Source organism: Lagenorhynchus albirostris, chromosome 7 (assembly GCF_949774975.1).
Source record: "Lagenorhynchus albirostris chromosome 7, mLagAlb1.1, whole genome shotgun sequence".
Lineage (NCBI taxonomy): Eukaryota > Metazoa > Chordata > Mammalia > Artiodactyla > Delphinidae > Lagenorhynchus > Lagenorhynchus albirostris.
In genome coordinates, this window is record NC_083101.1 from 940,733 (window position 1) to 963,539 (window position 22,807).

At 66.2% G+C, this 22,807-nt stretch overlaps 3 protein-coding genes across 3 annotated transcripts; 2 read left to right on the forward strand and 1 right to left on the reverse strand.

Moving 5' to 3' along the window:
• The first annotated feature begins 930 nt into the window (after nt 1–930).
• On the forward strand, nt 931–9,294 carry TPRN (taperin). Its single transcript, XM_060153707.1, has 4 exons — nt 931–2,796; nt 8,281–8,542; nt 8,639–8,745; nt 8,862–9,294. The coding sequence occupies exons 1-4, from the start codon at nt 970–972 to the stop codon at nt 8,922–8,924; spliced, it is 2,259 nt and encodes a 752-aa protein (XP_060009690.1). The 5' UTR covers nt 931–969; the 3' UTR covers nt 8,925–9,294.
• A 1,302-nt stretch (nt 9,295–10,596) lies between these two features.
• On the reverse strand, nt 10,597–13,220 carry SSNA1 (SS nuclear autoantigen 1). The gene is made up of 3 exons (XM_060153710.1): nt 12,156–13,220; nt 11,480–11,679; nt 10,597–11,140 (listed from the first exon to the last, which is right to left on the reverse strand). The coding sequence occupies exons 1-3, from the start codon at nt 12,205–12,207 to the stop codon at nt 11,033–11,035; spliced, it is 360 nt and encodes a 119-aa protein (XP_060009693.1). The 5' UTR covers nt 12,208–13,220; the 3' UTR covers nt 10,597–11,032.
• Nucleotides 12,333–22,736, forward strand: ANAPC2 (anaphase promoting complex subunit 2). The gene is made up of 13 exons (XM_060153709.1): nt 12,333–12,486; nt 12,777–13,399; nt 14,354–14,486; nt 15,483–15,657; nt 15,802–15,921; nt 16,254–16,371; nt 17,023–17,204; nt 17,557–17,698; nt 18,040–18,115; nt 18,199–18,402; nt 21,864–21,993; nt 22,139–22,374; nt 22,465–22,736. Exons 1-13 carry the CDS (start codon nt 12,376–12,378, stop codon nt 22,675–22,677), a joined length of 2,463 nt encoding a protein of 820 aa, XP_060009692.1. The 5' UTR covers nt 12,333–12,375; the 3' UTR covers nt 22,678–22,736.
• The last annotated feature ends 71 nt before the right edge of the window (nt 22,737–22,807 follow it).

Sequence of the window (22,807 nt, forward strand, 5' to 3'; positions counted from 1 at the left end):
CACGGCAAGTAGGCAGAGAAGCTGTGCCCGCAGGGTTAGCCTTGGGATGGGGCCGGTTCAGCGGCTGAATGGAATACACGCCCTGGCTTTTGTGGCTCAGCGTTGGAGAGTTGTGGGCCTGCTCGTGTGCGAGGAGAGAGTCCCCTGCCTCTGTGCCTGCTCACAGCTTACGCACTCCCGTCCGTGTTTGCTGGGCCCTGGATGACAAAGTGCGGGTAGAGAGTTTCCACCACCTGTCTGAGCCACAGAGTGGATTCTGGGGGCCGGCAAAAGCTAGGGATTTTTGAGAAACCGGTTCCTCAGCACTGGTTGGGGCTCCAGCATTGGCATCTCCGTTAAGGCCTGTAGGGGGCCGAGGACCGCAGGTGGGCAGTCCCTGGACCCGGAGGGTCCTGGACCGGGAGGCAAGAGGCTGGCGTGCAGCCGGCACACCGCCCACGGGAGCGGGACGGTCTTCCGGTCCCGGGTTGGCCCTTCCTCCACCGTGCTTTCCGCGGGGGTAACAGGCGGGCAGGGTGCTGGCACGACGAGGAAGGACCAAACCCGGCCAAGGTCATACGCGACCTGGGGCCCAGGGGTCCGACCCGCCCACCGGCCAGGATCCACTCCCTCCGGGCTCCGCCCCGCGGGCGCGGCGGGCCAAGGGAGCAGAGGCGGAAGTGGGGGCCTCCACGGAGCGGCGTGAGGCGTCGCGGGCGTGTCCAAGGGGGCCTCCCCAATGGGGCCGGCTCCAGCGATGGGCGCTGCTCCACTGAGGCCCGCGGGAAGGCGGGGTCGGGGAGAGCGTTCTCCAATCAGCACGGCTGGCCATCCTCCCTCCCATAGGTGAGGCTGCCGGGCGCGGGGCGGGTCTGAACAGGCCTCCCCCAATGGGCGGCGGTCAGGGGGGCGTGGCCGCGGCGCGAAGGCCGGCGGCGGGCGGCGGCCGCAGTTCCCGGCGCGCGCTGGCTCCGGCGGCCGCTCCGCAGCATGGCAGGCCTGGGGCGGCCGAGCCCGGCGCCCCGCGCCACGATGCCCGCCTGGAAGCGAGAGATCCTGGAGCGGAAGCGGGCCAAGCTGGCGGCCTTGGGCGGGGGCGCGGCGCCGGGCGCTGGGGCGGGCGAGGAGGAACCCGCGGGGCCGGCGGCCGAGCCGCTGGTGCTGGCCGAGAGCCTGGGCCCGCTGCGCGAGAACCCGTTCATGCGGCTCGAGTCGGAGCGGCGGCACGGGGCGCGGCGCGGCGGGGCCTCCGGCGCGGCGGGGCCGGGGACGCGGCCCGCGCAACATCTGCTGGAGCTGTACCGCTGCGTGCCCGGCGTGCGCACCATCCGCGCCGACAACATCCTCATTATCGAGTCGGCGCCCGGCTTCCCTCCCTCTCCCGTCCCCGGCCCTGGGCCGGGCCCGGCTGCCCGCATCCGCGCCGCCGAGGTGCTCGTGTACGAGGCACCGCCGCCTCCCGGCCGCGTTAGCCGCCTGCTCCAGAAGTTCGACCCGCCGGCCGCGCCGCGCCGCCGTGGGAGCCCGGAACGCGGCCGCCCCGTGCCGCCGCCGCCCTCCCCGGGTCCGGCCCTGGTCCCGCGCGTGGGCGAGCGCGCCGCCTGCTTCCAGCCCGAGCCCGAGCGCTGCGGCGCAGGCCCCGGCCCCGGGCCCCGGCGCAGCGACTTCCTGCACAAGACCGGCAGCAACTCCTTCACTGTACATCCACGGGGCCTGCGCCGCAGCGCGGGCACTCGCCCACTCCCCAACGGGCCCGCGGCCCCCGAGCGCCGGGCCGGCGCTGCCAACGGCCTCACGGGCTCCGCGCCTGGGCCGGGCGAGTGGAAGCCAAAGGTGGAGTTGGGGGAGGCCCCCGCCCACCCTCTCCCCAGCCCCGGAACCCCCAGTGCCACTCTAGCCGCGCCCCCGGCATTGCCCACGCTCAGCCCTGCTAGTGCCACTCCCAACCAGCGCCAGTGGGTCTCCGCGGCCACCAGCGCCAACGACTCCTTCGAGATACTGCCGGCCTCCAAGCCAGACATGGACACGGTCCCTGCCGGGGACCTCCAGGCCCGGGCTCTGGCCAGCCTTCGCATGAACTCTCGAAACTCTTTCGTGTTCATCCCCAAGCGCAAGACCTCCGGGGCCCCTCCTGCGGAAGGGAGGCAGTCCGTGGGGCCTCCAGAGGGAGAAGTTGGCTGGGCCTCCCAGCACCAGGAGCGTGAAGCCCAGCAGGTGCCTGGAGCAGATGGTGTGTTTGCCGGTGGGAGGAGCCCCTCGGGGGTCGAGGAGGGAGGCTGCCCCGTGCCAGGCACTCCTCTCGTGGACTGGACCGTTAGGTGGCAGAGGCTGTCTTCACCACCCCCGTCCCCACTGGTCGCCACTGAAGCTGAGCCTGCCCAGGGCTTTGGGGTTCCTGGCTTGACCAAGAATGGCAGGGAGCCTGGAAGGCCAGGGCTGCCCGTCACCTTCATTGATGAGGTGGACTCTGAGGACGAGGTTCCCCAAGAAGCCAAACTGCCCTGCCCCGGGGCTGGTGTGCCTCCCCAGTACCACCCACATCCCACCGGGCCTGGGCACCTGTCAGAGCTTCAGCACCGAGGTGGCAACACCTTCACGGTGGTGCCCAAGAGGAAGCCAGGGGCCCTGCAGGCCAACGGGGAGGCTAGGCCGAGGGAAGCTGAGGAAGAGGGGCCGGGCAGCCTTTCGGAGCCCCCTGCTGCCTTGGGGACCTCAGTGAAGAAGCGCTACCCCACTGTGCATGAGATTGAGGTGATTGGCGGCTACCTGGCCCTGCAGAAGTCCTGTCTCATCAAGGCCGGCTCTTCAAGAAAGAAGGTCAGTGGTGGCGAGTCACAGAGCTGTGGGTATAGCATGTGCCTTGTTCCCAGGACACCTCCTGGCCTGGGTGTGGGGTGGCTTCTACGTGGACCAGAGGAGAGCTGGAGCTGGGTGGCTGTGTAAGCTCCAGGAGAGGTCAAGCTGTGGGGGAATCCCTGGCCTGGGTTCCAGCGGAACCCTAATGACCCTGGGGCTGCGGGGACGGCTTGCCTGCTCTGTACCTTGAAAGGCTGGTGGGGAGGGTCAGTTCAGCCAGGGCTTCGCCTGCTTGTTGGTTCTCGGGGCCCTGTCTGGAATTGGCTGGGCAGGACTGTCCCTTTGTAGGTCCCGCTGTTGGCTCCACCCTGGCCTGGCTTTGAAGGGTGGCCTGGCATGTTTTTCTGGAGTCTATGCACGTAGGAGGTGCCAGGATGGAAGTGGAAAGGGACAGGAGACCTTTGATTTGGGTGGAGTCGGACACCTACTGTCAGCTCTCCAGAAGGCATTCTGGCCTGGAGCTTAGCAGGACTTGGCTTCGTGCGAGTGTCTGTTGAGCTCCTGTGTGTGGCAGGCCTGGTCTGAGCCTGGGGTGTGACGCTGGGGAGCGATGAAGACGCTCCCCTCACTGGGGAGGAGAGGCTGAGGATGGAGAGAGACCCAGGTGCAGGGCCGGGAGCCTCTTGGAGCCCCACTCTCCTGCCAGGGCTGCTTGGTGGCCTGGAACCCTCTGGGCCCAAGGAGACGTTCCTCAGATTCTTCCTGGTCATTCTAGCACCTAGCACCTGTGTCAGGCCCTGGGGCAAATTCCAAGGCCATCCCCACAAGACTCCAATCAGCAGGCTCGCTGGGCGGATGCACCCTCCCCCGGAACCGCTTGTTTTCTGGCTGCTGGTGTCTCGGCTCCTCCCTGAGGCCACCTCTGCCCCAGCCTCAGTTTCCTGGGGGCCCTGGGGGACGGTGATGCGCCGTGCGTCACTGGAGCCCCCTTACCCACTGTCCCGCTGGCGCTGTCTAACTAGATGCGGCGTCTCCTCTCTGTTGGCTTCCTTTGATTTCCTGCCTCGGGGTTGGCCTTGGCACTGCCCTTCCTCCCTGCATCATTCTCTCCTCCAGTGAGGGCATTGGCCCTCCTGCCAGCTCCATCTGCCGGGCCAGGCATCCACACCCGTCCCCTGCAGCGCTTCTGGTGCGCCCCGAACCCCCCGCCTGTCCTGCTCGTCTGACCTTGCCTCACCCTCTGCTCGGTGCTGCGGTCATCCGGTAGCCGTGGTCACCAGCCCAACCCCATGCTTGCCCTCCCCACCTTGTCTGCTCCTCCTCCTGCTTCCTGACCCTTGATCCCAGCTGCTCTGGGAGGCGTCCTTTCCCATGCTAGCCTGGGGCGGTGGAGGTGACAGAAGCCTCCTGCTTTGTAGACCGAGGATACTGAGGCCGGTGGAGATCGGGGAGCTCGTGGGGTGGGACCCAAGTGTGAGCCCCTGTCCTAACCCGGCTGCCCTTATACTGGGAACCTGGCCGCAGCCCGGAGCCTGGTCATTCTGTCCCCAGCTGGGGGCAGAGCCGTGGGGGTCACTTGGGGCTTGGTTGGAGTGAGAAGGGCACGGTGGGGGCCTGAGGGCCTCTCGAGGCAGGAACAAGTGATGGGAGGGAAGCAGGCCCCGGTCCAGCCTGGCGCTCGGGCCAGCGTGGCCCCCGTCTCTGTGCCAGCCTCAGGGGTTGGGGGTCCAGATGGATGGTTCCTGGCATAGCCGCGTGGCCTGGCTGGGGCCGTGCCGGAGCAGCACGACCTGCTGGGGGGATCTGCTGCCTGAGCATGCAGTAGCTGCCCTGTCCGGGAAGAGCCAGGACGCCTACGGGTGGGACGGAGGCATGGGGCTGCCCAGCCCTTCAGAATGACCTTGGGCTACCCCTGGCTTTATCCACCCCTCGTCCCACTTGCCTGCTGCCCCTGGGCCTTGTCCTTGCCCAGCCCACTCCAGCCGGCCTGTGGTTTCTATCACTGTCCTGCTCCGCCCACCCCGTGTTCCAGGGACGTGGTGGCCTGGAGGCCAGCAGGACCTTGGCGACCTCCCAGGGCAGGGGTCCTGGTCCCTTTTCCAGGGGGCAGGTGAGGTGCAGCTCTTGATGGCGTGGAGCCTGCCCCCCGGGTTGCCACCTCTCCGGTGCAGGGTGTTGTGCTCTCACCTGGCCTTGGAGGGCGGCAGCCCTGCCCTGGGTAGTGGGCGCGCAGCCGGCCGGGCACGCGTCCCCACTTAGTTACCTCTTGGTGGAATCACAGATGCCCTCTCTCTCCGTCCCTTGCTGGCCCAGCCGACCGCTGCAGGCCGTCGCGGCCACACCCCCTCTCGCCCCCGCCCCCAGGCTGTCCCGGTGGGTGGGGCCGGCCTGCAGCTCCGCACACCTGCCTCCCAGGGGGTCGGCGCTGTGGGCCTCTCCCCTTTGTGAGGTGCCAGCTGGCTGGGCTCCTGCCTGTCTGGCAGCTCCTTCCCCTCCCCTTTGCCCTCCTCACTTTCTAACCCGCTGATCCCCTGCCCAGCCTGAGCGTGCCACGTCCCCACGCCCTCACCCTCGCCTGCGGTGTAGCAGTCACCCTCACCCCGACCGCTCGGGTCCTCAGATCCGAGGCGCCGCTGCCCTGGGGCCTTCTCCACCCGCTCCTCCGCTGGCGGGCGCGGCCTCTCCTTTCATCCGCTCTCCCCGCAGGCGCCGCCCCCAGTGGTCTTTTTGGACCCCGGGGACCACTGGAACAGGCCTGGACCCTCCTCCAACTCAGCTTCCCCACTGGTGGGGGCGGGGGAAGGCTGCCTTTGATGCCCAGCAGGCGTCCCACCTGGGCTGCTGTGGGAACTTCTGGGGGGCCGTGGTGGCCCCCGGAGCTCGGGCTGAGTGGGGGATGGCACGTGCTGGGGAGTGTGGCGTGGGGCGGGTGCTCACCCCAGACCGGGACGGCTGGAGCCCAGCTCCCAGCCCAGACTGCAGGGTGGACACCCTTCAGTAATCCGAGCTGGGCGTGCCGGGCAGGGTGGGGTGAGGGGAACAAAGGGCTCTTTCCCCGTGAGCAGCGGGAAGTGGGCCGAGCCAGGACCCACCTGCTGGCTGCACAGTGCAGCGGGCAAAGTCCCTGAGCCCGGTGAGCAGGTGTGTGCTAGTGCCAGCCCCTGGCTGTGCCCCCCGCCGGTTCCGTCTGCCCGGGGTCTGGAGGCTGCCCCCGCCGCCCGGGCATTAGGAGTCACGTGGGGTCCTGTGACCCACAGACCCGCACTCACGAGGAGCCTGGAGACTGAAGGCGAGGTGGGACGTGACCGGAGCCTCGGGCCCCAGCTGGGCGCCGACAGGCCTGTGAGTCCCGCCCCTGCCTGGCCCGGCTGTGCCAGGCTCCGGGCCTGCTTGCACCCAGCCCCCTCGGTCTCCCTGCTCAGAGCTGGTCATGCGGACTAACGAGGGCGTGCTGATCGGCTGGGCCCTGGCAACTGGCCCTTCCCTGTCTTCAGTGGTGGGGGATGGGCCCAGAGGGCTCAGGGTCATCAGGGACAATGCCACGTACCCAGGAGCACTGTTCGCTGCGGGGGCCCAGCATTGGGCCCCGGTGCTGGCAGCCCCATTCTGCCTTGGGCTCCTCCTGGGGTCTCTGTCCCCAGGTCTCAGGGAGCCAGTCTTGGGGGGCCCAGGTGACTCCATCCCCATAGGGGCCACAGGATCACCCCACACAGCTGCCCAGGTGGGACGCGCTGAGTCAAGGGCAGCCCCCAGCCCAGGGCAGGTCCCCTGTCAGTGGGGAAGCTGAGTGGAGGAGGGTCCAGGCCTGCTCCAGTGGTCCCTGGGCAGTGGGCGGGCATCTGTGGGCTCTGGTGATTACCCCGTGCCAGGCCTCTGCTCTGTTTGGCCTCGGGGTGGGGGGGGAGGCGGGGGCAGCTGGAGGTCCGGGTGGGGCCCATGCGGGGACAGTCACGAACATCTCCATCCTGGTTTGATCCATCTTTGGTGGCCGTCTGCCCGTCTGCTTGCGTCCCTGACTGCTTGTCTGTGTGGACGACCGGGGCAAGGGCAGCAGCGACAGGGCTCGCGACCTGCCCAGCAAGTGCCTGTGTGGGCCGTGCTGAGACGCGCAAGTCCAGAAGCTCGGGGGGCGGGCGGGGATGCCCACGGCTGTGCGGGGCTGTGTGTGCCCGTGGGGTGGTGGGAGGAGCGCATTGCGCTCCTCTCTGGACACTGGCTCGGCAGGGCAATGCCTTCTACTCCTGGCCGGCCCTGCACATGTTACCCTGAGGCTGGGGTCCCTCTGCTGCCCAGGGCTGCAAGCCCGGCCCTTCTGCGAGGCCCCTCCCCGTCCTGCTGTCCCCAGGCCCCAAGGTTCTCTGCCTGGGGGCCCGACTCCCGCCCCTGGCTCTTTCCAGGGGAAGAGGAGGAATTTGAGCTGGCTGCGGTGTCCTGTGCCCTGGAGTTTAATATTTCGAGCTCCAGCAGGGCTGCTCCCATCTGCTGCAGGCGGGCAGCTCTCGTATTCATTACCGCCCTGCCAGGCCCGGCCGAGCCCTGCCGAGCAGGACTTGGGGGACGTGCGACTCTTGTGGGGAGCCTAGTCCCGGGTCTCGGAGGGTGAGGATCCTGACCCCCAGTGCCCAAGTCCTTCTACCACTGCCTGTCCCCATAGCCCCTCAGAACCGGCAGCCTAGTCTGGCCTCTGAGGCCTTTGGGAAAGATTTGCCGCGCATGGAATTCCGGAGCCTGCAGAGGGGGCAGGGTGGACGTGGGCCACGTGGGCAGTCGCTGACCCCCACGCGGTGCAGCCTCGGGCTACCTACCTCTGACTCAGTCTGCAAAGTGGGTGATAGCACTTGGGGCCACTTTCCCGGGGCTGGCACGTGGCAGCCGCCCGGCTTCCATGCGGGACCTTGGGGGCCTGGCTTTGGGTGTGCCGGGCCCTTGCCCAACAGTGGTGGTCCGTGCCGAGCTGGGTGGGCAGGAGCATCCGGGTGCCTGGCGAGCTGGGACGTGAACTCAGCCCGAGGCACCGGCCAACAGGAGGGGCTGCTGGAGGTGTAGATGTGAGCTCCCCAAGTGCAGCCTCGCCTGGACCTTGCTCCCGCCGGGGAGCCTCTGGCTGGGAGATGTGGCTGGTGGTGCCCTGCCCCGCTGAGAAGGCAGACCTGCAACCCTGGGAACGCCTTAGAGGCTTCTGGAGACCCTGAGGCTTTGGGCTCCTGGGGCTGGCTGGGGTCTGGCCCTTGGGAGGGGTGGGTCACTTGGGATGCGGTGATCCTGGGGTGGGGAGGGGATGGGTGAGGCCTGGGCTGCAGGTGTTTGGACATCCTGAGCCTGCAGGGTCCAGGTGGAGGGGACTTCTCTGATGAGGGGCAGCCCCCCACTTCTCAGAACCTTTGAAGGGCCAACGGAGTGTTCGGCTCTTGCGCTGGTCTGACACCCGCGCTGTACCCGCTCGGTCCCGCTGGAGGAGCCCTGTGGCTGGGCACAGCACTTTCACTGGCGTGCCTCCTGCCCTAGATGAAGATCTCCTTCAACGACAAGAGTCTGCAGACTACGTTTGAGTACCCCCCCGAGAGCTCCCTGCAGGAGGAAGAGGCAGAGGCCGAGAAGGGGAGAGACGAAGAGGAGGAGAGCGAGGAGGGGGAGGGGGAGGGGGAGCCGTCCGGCTCAGACCCGGCAGCGGCTGCGGCGGAGAAGCCCTTCGCGCTCTTCCTGCCCCGAGCCACGTTCGTGAACAGCGTGGGCCCCGAGAGCCCTCGGCTGCCGGACGGCAGCTCCGGTGAGTGCCCGCCTGTGGGGATGGGCAGCCCAGGGGGTGGCCCGGGCCACACGATCATGCAGCCGCACATCCACCGGTGTGCCTGTCGGCCTGCAGGCCTGTCCAGCTACACTCCGAAGCACTCCGTGGCCTTCAGCAAGTGGCAGGAGCGGGCGCTGGAGCGTGTGCCGAGCACGGAGGAGCCCCCGTCCAAGGAGGTCATGGTGAGCAGGGTGGGGCAGGAGGGCGGAGGCCCAGGGAAGCGGGGCGTGGCGGGGGTGTGGGTGTGGTGCTCCAACGCCTGGACAAGCCCCATCGACCGCCTCTGTGTCCCTCTCAGCTCACCCCTGCCGGTCAGAATGACCTCGCAGACTTCCGAAGCGAGCCAGCCCTCTACTTCTGAGCACCGCCCTACCAGGATGACGAAGGCTGAGCCCCAGGTGCCCGGGAGCTGCACCCCTTCTGCCCCACCAGGCCTGCCCTCCTACATCCCGCTCTCCCTCCCCGGGGCCTCCCAAGTAGGCCGGTACTCGAGGCCTGAGCCTGGGGCACCCGGGACTCACTCGACCCCGGCTCGGGGGCACTGCCTGTGGGGGAGGGATGGTGTCCTGCTGTACGCCATGCCCAGCGGCTGTCGGGTGCGTCTGGGGTGGGGGCTGACGGGACCCTGACACCACCCCCAGCCCACACCCCATGTCAGCCACTCCGTTTCTGATGAACGGCAAGTCTTTTCCCGCCTCTGATGACAGACCCAATAAACAGCCCTGGATGAGGCTGCCTCTACCTTCCTTGCGTGGTCCTCGGCTGGAAAAAGGGGGAGCGGGGCTCAGGTCTGCAGGCACTGGCAGCTGGGAGGCAGCCACCCACGCAGGGTGTGATGCAGGCCCAGCTTGGGTTTCTGTGCCCGGGGGAGGCAGTCCCGGGTGACACCCCACACTGCACAGCCCTGGTGCCCCAGGCTCTTTCCCCACCCCTGTGGCCCTAGTTGCCCTGCTTCTCCTCCCAGCCATCCCCTTGGCTGGGAGAGGGACTTCCCTGTGCCTACCCTGTGAGCACCCCCAGTCTCTGGGGCTCCCCTTGCCTCCCAGAAGCGGCTCAGTGGGAGCTATGGTGGGAGGTGGGACGCCAGGTAAGCTCTCTGGGGTCTGGAACTCTCTGTGGGCCCAGGTGGTTGCTGCAGCTGTCGGGTCCGAAGTGGTTTCCCTGAAGGGCCAGAGCCTGGGGGTGGACGAAGTGCAGGGCAGGTGGTGGGCAGAGCCTCAGGGATCTTGCCTCCTGTTTGGATTGGAAGGTTCCCTGACCCACAAGGGCCTGCAGGAATGCTGTGGCAGGCAGACCACTCCCCTGGGGTAACGTCAGCAGGGAGGTCTGATAGATCTGGAAAAGTGACAGAAGACAGAGCTGCCCACTAGGGAGCGGCTCCCGGCTGGGCTGACTGGCTGTGCCGAGACCGGCCGTTCACAGTCCTGGCATCAGATGCAAGTCTTTTCCTCTTGGAGCACCAAGCCCACGGGAAATGCCACCTGGCCAGGCTTGGGAGGGAGGAAGGCGTTTTCTTGGGAATGGTGGGCCCAAGTTTCTGCAGACCTTCTCAACCAACACATGCTTCCCAACCCCCCTATCCCCCACGGACAGCAACTGCAGGGACCCCATGGGGGCTGACAAGCCAAGGCAGGTGGACCCATGGAGGACTCGGGATGGAAGGCAGGGCCCTGGGCTGCATGGGAGACTGGCCTGTGACCAGAGAGTGGGAGCAGGGGTGCTGCTGTCCGGCAGAATCTGGAATTACTGAGCTGAGGTGCAGCCACTCCCAGGGGACCTGAGCGCAGGAAGAGCGTCTCCTTGGGCCAGGCCTTATGCTAGAAACCAGGACCAGTGGCCCTGATGGGAGAGGTGGGTGACGGGGGTCACATGAAACGCTTAGGGGCACCCTTAGCTCTGAACGCAAAGCCGGTCACAGAGAAAGCCATCCCTTCACGGAGGAGCCGTATTACAACTGGACAAGGATTCGTATTTTGGCTCTAGGGGGGCCCGACAGCCCCACACTCCTGACACAGGCAGCAGGCTGACGTGGATCTCTACAAAGACAATCTTTACTGACAGTCACAGGCCCCAGGCAAGCTCTGAGGTGAAGGAGGGCCCCAGCCCCTCCCACACTTGCCTGGGCACCTGTGGGCCGAGGGAGGGGTGACAGGACTCCCAAGGTGCTGAGACCAGAAGCGGGCCTTCCCCGCGGCCCCAGGCTGGTGTGGAGGCCTCAGTGGGACCCTGAGTAGAGCTGCCCTCCCCAGCGCCTGTGTGAGCTCAGAGCCAGGATCCCCACCTGGTGGGCTGTGCTCAGGTCTTTCCTGTCACCCAGAGCCGGTGAAGGTTGGCAGTTGCCTCTTGGCACCCCAGACACCAAGAGGAAAACGCTGCTGCCGTGAAGGACAAAGATGCTTTGAAGACAGACTTGCCGGGGGCTGAGCCGTAGAGGGGGCAGTGGAGGCAGGCCCTCCGCGTCTGGCCTCATCAGCTGTCCTTGCCTCCGCTGTTCCTCTGCTCGGGGGCTGCGGCCTTGGTCAGGTTCCCCGCTTCCCTTTTCAGGACACTAAGCAGAGTCTGCGAGCTCTCCAGGATCTGCGAACAGAGACACCAGCCGGTTAGCACTGCTCCTCCTGTTGGAAAGCTCCCGCGGCCCGGCCCCCCTCCCGGGCCAGGGCCTGTCTCCCCTCTGAGTCTGGCCCAAAGCCCCTTCCTCACACCCTGGGAAGCCAGGCTGAAGTCATGGCTCCTGCTGCTGCCGTGCGGCTCACAGTCCAGAACCCGCTACGCGGTGATGAGTATGGTGCCGACAACGAGACCCAGGTCACTCTGAGCGCGGTATTGTCACCACGGGGGGCCTACAGCCTGTCTAGGCACCCCTGGGCCAGAAACCCTTGACGGGCTCGGTCCAGCACGCGGGCCCCCGAGCCCCACCTTGAGGTAGGCAGCCTCCGTCTCCGCGATGGTCCGATCGAACTCATTCCGAGAGGCTATCTTGCGAGCCAGGTTCTCGTTGACTCGGGCCAGCTTCTCCGTCAGCTGCCTCACCTCATTCTGCAGCCGCTGCTTCTCCTCCTCTTCCTGCTGGATCTGCCGGCACAACTCCTCCCGCTTCTGACACAGCTCTTCGATGCCTAGGGTGGGCCGAGAGAGACAGGCGCGGTGGGCCCAGAGCAGAATGGAGAGCACCGCCCCTCCAGCTCTGGAGCCCCCTGCTCTGGAGAAGAGAAGGCTAGTGGATAGTGGAGGACCCGGGTGCCGGATGGGCCACCTTTCGCCCGAGCCAGGCCAATGTCCTGCGTCCGAGGAATCTCAGAGTTAAGAAAAGCACCGCGCGAGGCTAGACGCGCGAGGCCGGGAGGCCGTGCGTACTCAAGCCCATCCTCCTCTGCTCACTCCACAGATACCTAGCCCTCGGGGCGGGCCACAACGCGGCTGTGCGCTGGGCAGGTCCGCACGGCGTCCGCGCCGCCCCGGCCCGCAAAGCCGCGCACGGACCGTACAACACGCTCGGCCGCGCGCTGCGGGCCAGCTACTGCCCGGGACCACAGGCCGGCGAGCCCCACGCCCTCCCAGCCTGCCCAGCGGGCCCCACCGCTCGGCCGCTCACACTTGACCAGCTCGTTGTTGTAGTTCTGCAGCGCCGCACCCTGCTGGGTCATGGTCGCCGCCCGGGGTCCCGGCCGCTCCAACCGCCGTTACCGCAACCGGGTCCGCGCCTGCGCACTGCCTACAGACGGCGAGTCCACGGTGCACGTCACTGCCGCGCGCCCCTCGTTTGCGTCATCGCCGCGCGCCGCGCCGGCGGCTCTAGGAGCTGGTGGGAGCAGATGGCGGCGGCGGAAGCGGCGGCGCACAATGACCCCGGACCTGCCCAAGAGCTGCTGGTGGCCTGGAATACCGTGAGCACCGGACTGGTACCGCCGGCCGCTCTGGGACTGGTGAGGCCCGAGAAGAGGGCGGCGGGCCCGTGCGGGGTTCCCGGGACCCTGCGCGTCCACTCTCGGGTTCATTCGGATCCCTCCGCCCGCTTCTGTCCAGCTTGTTTCCCCCAGAGTCCTTTGTTGTTCCACAGCCTGTCCCTAAGCGTGGGCCCTGCATCCGTGCGACGAAGGGCAGCGGGGTTTCCGTAGACTCCCCTGTGCTTTGTCCCTTTCGTGTCTATTTTTATCTGTCACTGCTTTCTCTAGTTCTGCGCTGTGTTCTCTTCTTACAGTTTTCTGTACTCCAGGCATCCTCCCGGACCAGCGGTGCGGTCCCTCCAAAGGAGGAGGAGCTCCGGGCGGCGGTGGAGGTTCTCAGGGGCCACGGTCTGCACTCGGTCCTGGAGGAGTGGTTCGCAGAGGTGCTGCAGAACGACCTGCAGGCTAACATATCTCTCGAGTTCTGGAATGCCATCTCCCAACGTGAGAACTGTGCAGACGAGCCCCAGTGTCTTCTGCTGCTCCTCGATGCTTTTGGGCTCCTGGAGAGCCGCTTGGATCCCTACCTGCGTAGTCTAGAGCTCCTGGAGAAATGGACTCGCCTGGGCTTGCTTATGGGCACCGGTGCTCAGGGGCTTCGGGAAAAGGTTCATACCACGTTGCGGGGCGTCTTGTTCTTTTCCACTCCCAGAACTTTTCAGGAGATGATCCAGCGCCTCTATGGGCGCTTCTTGAGAGTTTACATGCAGAGTAAGAGAAGAGGAGAAGGAGGAACCGACCCCGAACTGGAGGGGGAATTGGACAGCAGATACGCCCGCCGCCGGTACTATCGCCTTCTGCAGAGCCCACTCTGTGCGGGATGTGGCAGTGACAAGCAGCAGTGCTGGTGCCGCCAGGCGCTGGAGCAGTTCCACCAGCTCAGCCAAGTCCTGTGAGTACTTGTGCCTGCGTGGCCGTGCCCCGTTCCTCCTGGCTCCTGCTTGCCCCTCTGGGTCCAGCTGGCCCCTGCAGAGAGCTGCTGGCAGAGGTCTCTGCCACCTGTCGTGGTAGCCAAAGAGAGGGTCCCCAGGATCCGTGTGTTGTGAGTTTTTACCTTTCATCCTGGACCCAGGTGCACCTGTCACTCGCCCTAGCTCAGGGTTTCACACTTTGCTTATGCTAAGATTCCACGTAATTCCGAATTTCCTGGGCTGTGCAGAGTTTTGCTGTGCTGTTTGTAGCCTCTCAGAGGAGGAATGATGTTTATCCTATGGTTGCAAAAGGTGTGACTGTTGTTTTTTCTCTCTAGAACAAGTCAGAGATTAAACCAACGTGCTGGGCAAACTGATTGCCCTTCTGGCCTCTCGAGGAGGGAAAGATTTTGTTGTCAGAGCCAGGTCCTGTCATGTGGTCCTTCCACTCTCTGTGGTCACTTATGATGATTTTGTCATTTTGAGTGAAGTGACAGCAGTGCAGCTGTTAGAGAGTCTCTTGGCTGGACCGAGGGTGTGATCGGATCCACAGAAGCTTCGTTCTCTCAGGAGCCTTTGTCCTCACAGATCGGCATCTGCACCGAAGGGCACAGGCAGCTGCATCTGTGTCTGTGGGGCCAGGGTAGTGACGTATTTAGCTGTTGTCTCAGGGCTGTTTCTGGGAGGTGAGCCTTGGCCCCAGTAGCCAGACGTGCTGACCACGTGGGGAAGGCTAGTGTCCCGGCCTGAGCAGGGAGGTCGGCTGAGGGGGGGGCGGGCGGTCGCTGCCAGTGCTTGTCTTCACAGCAGCTTTTCCTCGAAGCCTCTGGTGCAGCTGTGCCCCCGACGGGAGAGCTGTGGGCGGTACGTGCTGGGGTGGGGTTGGGCGCGTGTGCGTGTGCTCTGCGTTCTTCATGGGCAGGGCTCTTCTCCAGACACAGGCTTAGTCTGCTGGAGCGGGTCAGTGCCGAGGCCGTGACTACCACCCTGCACCAAGTGACCCGAGAGAGGATGGAGGACCGCTGCCGGGGCGAGTATGAGCGCTCCTTCCTGCGTGAGTTCCACAAGGTGAGGATCCCCCGCGGGCTGTGTCCTTGTGGATTAGAGGTTTCTGGCAAAACTGACACCTCAGTTTTAGAAACGGCCAGAGCGTGGAGAGCCGGGTGCGTCAGGACGTTGCTGGTGCTGGAAGTCGTCTTGGTGCTGGGTGGAGGCCAGTCATTCTGGGCCCGTCCTGGTGGAAGGAAGAGCCTGTGACGTGCTTAGTGAGGTCTTCGTGGGGCCACGTGGCTGGAGGCTGTGCCAAGGTCTGGGGTATCCCAGTGGGGGGCCTCGGGGGCATCCACGCTGTTGGGACATGGTCTGGGATCTGCTCTGGGCTGCACAGAGTTGAGGAAGAGCTGCACCCAACCACGGGGGGGAGGCGCTCAGCCCACTCCCACTTCCCAGCTGCTCCCCTACCCTGCTCTTGCTATCTGTTTCCTGAGGATGCAGGTGAGCTGTGGGGATGCGGGGTGGTGTTCAAAGCAAGTGTCCCTGCCACGGGGCGGGGGGCGGTGTGTGAAGCTGGAGGTCTGGCGGGTAGCTGTGCCGTCCCGAGGCGGCACATCGTCCGGGTGCTCTTTCCGGTGGCTGGGCGGCCGTGGGAAGACATGGACACGCTCGGGTCCGTGTGGTAGGGTGTCCTGTAGATTTCATGTGCACGGGCTCAGAAGCGTTCCTGCTAGGTGCTGTGGGTTGTGCGTGGGGGGGTCTCGTTGTGCATGGGACCCCCAGGGTGTGTCCGTCCGCTCAGATGTAGCGCCCTGTGTCAGAGCCGCTGTTGCTGGGGATGAGCACGGGTGCTGGTGTGTGTGGAAGGGGCCTGGGTGTGTGTTGGTGGAGGCCCTGGGAGGCCTCCTTTGGGCCCCTTGTCCTGCTGATTTTAACGTGCTCCTGGTCTTCAGAGTAGGTGGCCTTGGGGGCTCCCAGGGCCCAGCCAGAGGCGCGGGTAGCTGTGTGGCTTCTCCTCGTCTCTGTTCTGGGCTTGGCCCCCAGAGTCCCACACTTGTGTTCTCCCGACAGTGGATTGAGAGGGTGGTCGGCTGGCTGGGCAAGGTGTTCCTGCAGGACGGCCCCAGCAGGCCTGCGTCCCCGGAGGCTGGGAGCTCCCTGCGCCGGTGGCGCTGCCACGTGCAGAGGTTCTTCTATCGCATCTACGCCAGCCTGCGCATCGAGGAGCTCTTCAGCATCATCCGAGGTCGGCCCCGCCTGCCGGGGAGCCGCCTTCCCGTGCCTCTGCCCTTCAGCTCGTTGAGGGTGGGGCGGCGGACACATCTGGGCCCTTCGCGCGCAGTGCGTGCTCGCCACATGTGCACGTGCCAGGACCAGCCTCTCCCCGCAGACTTCCCGGACTCCCGGCCGGCCGTGGAAGACCTCAAGTACTGCCTGGAGAGGACTGACCAGAGGCCGCAGCTTCTTGTGTCCCTCAAGGCTGCCCTGGAGACGCGACTCCTCCACCCAGGTGCCGCCGGGGCGAGGCCCACCCGCCATTCACCCTCAGGGCCCGGATCTGGAAGCCCAGGCCTGGGGCCTGTGGAGGGAGTGGGTTTAGAGGCAGTTTTGTGTGGTCCTTCGGGGGCAGGGGCAGTGCCCGGGCCCTTCAGAACAGACCCCACTTTGTAAGGGGAGAAAGCAAGTGAGTGCAGGGGGAGCGGCGGGGACAGCTCCCTGCAGATCACGCGGGTCTCCTGGGGGTGAGGTGGGACTTGCAGGTCACCTGGCCAGGGTGGCTGCCTCTGTGTCCCTGTGTTGCCTGGGCCCTTCTGTGACGGAGCTCTCCCGTCCGGGCCGCAGGCGTGAATACGTGTGACATCATCACCCTGTACATCTCTGCCATCAAGGCGCTGCGTGTGCTGGATCCCTCCATGGTTGTCCTGGAGGTGGCCTGTGAGCCCATTCGCCGCTACCTGAGGTGAGCTCCAGGGCCCCACTCGTGCAGCTGCACTCCCCGTGGGTCTTGCTGCAGCCAGAGGGGTGTGGTCCTTGGGGAGCCAGGGACGCTCCATGTCCCCTCCTGGGCCGGGCAGCTCAGGCTGGGCTCCTCCTGCCAGTGCTGGTTCCCACGCCTGTGGCCCAGGGTCACCAGGCCCGTGTGCAGGTCGCGGGGCCCACACCAGCACAGACAGGTGGCCCTGCTCGCTTTGCCTCGCGCCAGCTTGGCCCCAGGGCTGACGGGAAGGGTGGGGCCTTGCGTTGCTGGCCTTCTACCAAGAGGAGCAGAGCCTCTCGGGCTGTCTGCCGGGGGATGTGTTGGAGCAGGGGCCACGCACAGCCACCCAGAAACCCCTAAGCGCACAGTGGAGTCTCGGGGATGGGGCCGGGCAGCGTCTGGAGCTGCTCTGACTCAGGCCTGCTGCCTCCTGGCCGGGCATGGCCTGGCTTTGTGTCTGTCTTGTCGTCTCAGCTCCTTCTCCTAGAAATTGATTTAGCTTTAGGGGTGGCGGGGCGGGGGAGGGAGTCTCAAGGGCTTACCTTTAGCACGTGACTGACGGCCCTGGCTGCAGGGGTCAGGCGGGGTCCCGTGTTCAGGTGGGACAGGCGGTGAGGGGCTCGTGCCTGACAGGACACGGGAGGACACGGTGCGGCAGATCGTGGCAGGGCTGACCGGGGACTCGGATGGGACGGGGGACTTGGCTGTTGAGCTGTCCAAGACGGACCCGGCCAGCCTGGAGACCGGCCAGGACAGCGAGGATGACTCCGGCGAGCCAGAGGACTGGGTTCCCGACCCTGTGGACGCGGATCCAGGTCAGCGCCTGCCGGCCCTGCTGCCAGGCTCTGGATTTCGGGGGGTGGTCCAGTCGGGCAGGCGCTCTGGTCTCCAGTTTGTTGCCACGTGGGCTCTGGAGCTCCAGGGGATCCATGGTCAGAGTGTAACCCCGCCTGGTTCCCCAGGGTTCTTCACCTGGCTTGGGTGGTGTCCCCGCCCAGACCCGTTGGGGGGGTGCCCTGCCTGCCTCACCTGCTTCTGCCGCTTCAGCTGGAGAAGGAGTGGGTTTTCGGCATCCCCACCTCATGGGCTTGGCCGGGCACGAGCTGCCTGGCGCCATCTGTGCTGCCTCCGTGTCTAAGAGGCGCCGGTGGTGCCCGTGCCATGCAGGGAAGTCCAGCTCTAAGCGGCGCTCCTCGGACATCATCAGCCTGCTGGTCAGCATCTACGGCAGCAAGGACCTCTTCATCAATGAGTACCGCTCGCTGCTGGCCGACCGCCTGCTGCACCAGTTCAGTTTCAGCCCCGAGCGGTGAGGCCTGTGAGGTGCCACTCCAGGTCCCCAGGGAGGGGCGGCCTTCACTCGCAGTGGCTGCTCTCTGTGAGCCCTGGTGCGCATCGGGGATGCGCTGGGTCCCCGAGGCTGGGCGGGGACTGACCTGTGCTTGGCCTCTGCCCCCCGGGGGAGGGGGGGCCTGGGGGCAGCCAAGGAGCCTGGGGCGGTAGGTCCCAGGGCTTCCGGCCCTCCTGGGGTGGAGTGGGCACAGGGCTCCCGCCTCTCCTCTGGGCTGGGAGGCTGGGGGGGCAGTGTCGCTCTGTAGGTGCCAGTTGGGGTGGGGGCACACCGCAGCTCTCAGAGTTGCGTCCTTCCAGGGAGATCCGCAACGTGGAGCTGCTGAAGCTGCGCTTTGGCGAGGCCCCAATGCATTTCTGCGAGGTCATGCTCAAGGTAGGTGCCTGGGGCTCCCCGCCACCGCCTGGCCCCTACCCCTGTCGGTCCCGGACCTTCAGGAGGCCCCGTCTCCCCCACAGGATATGGCAGACTCGCGCCGCATCAATGCCAACATCCGTGAGGAGGATGAGAAGCGGCCCGCAGAGGAGCAGCCGCCGTTCGGGGTCTACGCCGTCATCCTCTCCAGCGAGTTCTGGCCGCCCTTCAAGGATGAGAAGCTGGAGGTTCCCGAAGACATCAGGGAGGCCCTGGAGGTCTATTGCAGGAAGTACGAGAAGCTGAAGGTATGGCCTCGCCGCTGGGGCACCGGCACCTCGGACGAGTCCCTCTGCGTCTGCGCCCTGCGCTCGGCATCCTCCCCTCCCCCCCGGGAGCCTGTCTGTGCAGGTGTGCACACTCTCTGCACGCCCTCCTGTGCCCCCAAGGCGCTGGGAGTGGGCGTGTCCCTGGGCCGCCTCTTCCACCGTCCACCCTCTTGGCCTGCAGGGATCGCCCCAGGGGGAGTCGGGGGCTCTGTCTGTCCCATGGGCGTCTCCAGGGAGTCTCCAGGTTGCTTTTGAGGTGTTTGACCTCTGCTCCTCCGCCCTCCTGCCCCTCCTGCCCCTCCCTGGCAGCTGCTTCCTGGAGTGCCAGGGCGCTTGGGCACCCAGACCGTGCTGTCTGCTGTTAGGTCCCTGGGGCCACAGGGCTCGGCAAGGAGAAGGGGGTGTGTGGGCTGGTCAGGAGGCCGGGGGCCAGGAGTGGCCGATTGGCAGAGTTTATCGCTCGTCCCCTCCAGTCCTGGCGTTGGGAGTCCAGGTGAGAGGTGTGGACAGGTGGATCCTGGTGTGGGCAAGGGTCCGTGGCACGGAGGACCCTTCTTCCAGGTGATGGTTCAGAGGAGCCGTGTTGGGAGAGAGGAGGGAGTTTGGGACACCTGTCCCGGGTTTCAAGGGACAGGTGGAGAAGTGGGTTCTGGGGCGTTCAGTCTGATGAGTGGGGTGTGGGGCCCTGAGAGGCCACCGGCCGGAGGAGACGCCAGGCACCCAAGCAGAGGACAGGGCCGCAGGTGTCCAGGGTGCAGACCCTGAGCCCTCGAGGGACCTGGGACACCCCTGGAGGTGGGAGCCCTCAGGACAGAGCCCCAGGAGGGCGGCAGGTGGGGCTGGGCCGGGACCCTTCCTGCCCCTGTGTGGGGGGTGGTGCTTGCTCTGTGGGGCCTCGGCGCTGCCCCGCCCCCGCCCCCACACCCCAGTCGAGGACGTCCACTTGGCCCGCCCGTGTGCTCGGCACCCTCCCCCGCTGCTCTGGCTGCCCTGCTGGGCTCTGCGCCGCAGCTCGCCTGCCTGGAGAGGCCCCGCCGGCTTCCTCCGCAGTTCCCCCTGGGGCCTGGGGGTGGCTCAGGCGTGCCCTCCATCTCAGGCCGTGGACCCGGCATGCCAGCGCTGGAGCGGCCGGCAGGCCCCCACTCTGTGCCAGGAGGCAAGCCTGTGGCCACGGTGCCTCTGCTTCCCGCCAGCCGGGCTCCTGGTCCGAGGACTGCGCTGGACACGTGCGGGTGGCCGTGCCTGTGCCGTCTGCCGCTGGGCCTCGCGTGTGCCCGCTGCAGGCCGGGGTGGTTGTAAAGGTCATGGCCTTGGAGCCAGAGGGCGGGGTTACGAGCTTGGCCAGCTGCCAGCTGTAGAGGTTAGCTGTCGCCCCCCTTCAGAGCTGGGGGCGTGAAGAAGGGCTCAGAGCAGCCAGTGTCCCCCAGGCCGGCCCTGACGAAGTGCCCCAGACAGGCGCCGTCGGTGCCCCGGGAATTTATTGTTTCGGTTCTGGCAGCCAGCAGTTCACAGCCAAGGTGTGGGCAGGGCCGTGCCCCCTCCAAAGGCTCCAGGGGAGGGTCCTCTTGCCGCTTTCAGCTGCTGGGGCTCCAGGTGTTGTCGGCTTGTAGAGGCGTCACTCACCCCTGCATCGTGCCCCACGGCCTCTCCTGGTGTCTCTGTGTCCACGTTCTCCTCTTCTTATGGGGACACCAGTCGTACTGGATTAAGGGCCCCCCACGCCAGTGTGACCTCACCTTAACTAGCTGCATCTGTAGTGATCCGACTGGCAAATAGGGTTACGTTCTGAGGCACTGGGGGTGAGGACTTTAACATCATTTGTGGAGCTCACAGTTCAGCCTGTGAGAGTCTACTCTCTGGCCCCCCAAATTCACGTTCTTCTCACATGCAAGTTACATTTAGCCACGTCCAGCGTCCCCAGATTTTAACCATTCTGGCATCAGCTCAAAGTCCCAGATCTCTAAGTCAGGTCAGGGTGAGAGCTGGGGCACGATTCTCCTTCAGCTGTAAACCTATGAATAAATCTTTCTCTGCTTCCGGAAGTCCAGTGGTGGGACAGGTGTTGGGCAGACACCTGCCCTCCAAAAGGGAGATACTGGAAGGAAGGGAGGGTTCCCAGGCCCTAAGCAAGTCTGAATTCCGCTGGAGGAAATTCCACTCCATCTGGCTGGGTGCCAGTCTTCTCTGCCCTCGGGGGCAGCCCCACCCTGCCAGGCCAGGCCTCTGCAGCAGGGCCCTGCCCTCGGAGTCATGCTCTCCCTCTGGCCGTCCCTCCCTTTCCACCCAGGCTGGCATCGTTTCCACTGCTATTAAATTCTCAGGAGCCTTGCTGGCCTCCGTGCAGTTCTCGGCGTCCAGTCCGTGGGCCTGGGGGCTCTCACACCTCTACTGGCCCCTCTGTCCTGGCTCCTGGGCACTGCTGGTTGGTGCCACCTTGACACAGGTCACCTCTAGAGCCATAGAGGCTCTGTCTGCAGAGCACACGGCAAGATGTGCAAACCACCCAGTGCTCCTGGCTCCTTTCTGCTCACCACGTCCTCCCTCGGTTTTCCCTCTCAATTCACTACAAGCGGTGAGGAGAAGGCAGGCTGCACCTTCCATACTTTGCTTGGAAATCTCAGCCTAACGTCCAGGTTCCTCCCTCGCGAGTTCTGCTTTCCACCCAGCAGAGCACGTTTCTGCCGCCGCGTGACGGGTCGCCTTTCCTCCCATCTCCGGTGATGTGCTCCTTGCTTCAGCAGGCCTCACTGGAATGGCCTTTCCTGTCTGTGTTTCTACCAGTAGCCTCTCCAGGGCAACCCAGGATTTTATGAGCCTGCAGCTCAAAACTTTCCCAGCCCTCCCCCTCCCCCAACACCGCAGCCACGTCCACGTCCACGTCCACCGCAGCCACCGTCCCCTCCGGCGGAAGTCTGTATCGCTGTCCCGCGGTGGCTGTTACAAAGTACCGCACGCCAGGTGCTAAAACAGGAACTTCTCTCGGCTCTGGAGGCCGGGGTGTGAGATGGAGGTGAGGGCCTTCTGCAGGCCGCGGGCGAGTCCTCCCTGCCTCTTCCGGCCTCCAGGGGCGCCTGTGTCGCTCCAGCCTCGCACGCCGTCTGCCCTCCCGCGAGGACACTTATCGAGTTAGATTAGGGTTCGCGGTGCTCCAGCACGACCTCTTCTTCCCTAACGACATCTGCAAAGGCCTAGTGTCCAAGTCAGGCCACTTTCTGGGGTCCTGGGGCCAGGACGTGGACGTTTCTCTCAGGTGCAGGGGCCCTCGCTGTTAGGGGGTGCCGGGGGAGGGGGAGGGGACTGGAGCCCCGCCGTGTGCTGGTGCCGTCGCTGCCCGCCAGGTGGGGGCAGGTCAGGGAGCCCTTCCTCCCCCGGTCCCAGGCAGCAAAGCCTTGTCCAGCTGGACCCGCTGGGCGGCCCGTGCTGACCCCAGCCCTCCCCAGGCCATGCGGACGCTCAGCTGGAAGCACACCTTGGGCCTAGTGACCATGGATGTGGAGCTGGCTGACCGTACCCTGTCCGTGGCGGTGACCCCTGTGCAGGCGGTGGTCCTGCTGTACTTCCAGGACCAGGGTGAGCCCCCAACCGCCCTGCTCTGGCCGCGCCTCCCGGGAGGGGCCGTGCCGTGTCCGGTGGAGGGTGGGTGGGACCCGGGCGGCTGAGCCTGGCGGGGCCTGGCTGTGCCCTGAGGGTCCTGTGGGCCCTGGCCCGCCCACAGCCAGCTGGACGCTGGAGGAGCTGAGCAAGGTGGTGAAGATGCCCGTGGCGCTGCTGCGGCGGCGCGTGTCGGTGTGGTTGCAGCACGGCGTGCTGCGAGAGGAGCCGGCCGGCACCTTCTCGGTGCTGGAGGAGGAGCGGCCCCGGGACCGGGACAGCATGGTGCTCGTCGACAGCGACGGCGAGAGCGACTCGGGCATGGCCTCGCAGGCCGACCAGAGGGAGGAGGAGCTGCTGGTGCGCGGCCGGCCGGGCGGGCGGGCGGGCGGGGCGGGGCGGGGGGCGCCCAGCGCGGCCTGACCGCCGGCCCCGGCCGCCTGCCCGCAGCTCTTCTGGACGTACATCCAGGCCATGCTGACCAACCTGGAGAGCCTGTCGCTGGAGCGCATCTACAGCATGCTGCGCATGTTCGTGGTCACCGGCCCCGCGCTGGCCGAGATCGACCTGCAGGAGCTCCAGGGCTTCCTGCAGAGGAAGGTGCGCGACCAGCAGCTCGTCTACTCCGCCGGCGTCTACCGCCTGCCCAAGAGCTGCGGCTGAGCCGTCGCCCGTCCCCGCCCAGCCCCCAGGATGAGAGTAAAGCAGACGGTTCTTCCTCCCTCCCTGTCCTGCTGGCTCTGTGGGCTTCGTGGGCATGCGGTCAGGTTCTCCCTCCAGACCAGCCTCTGGC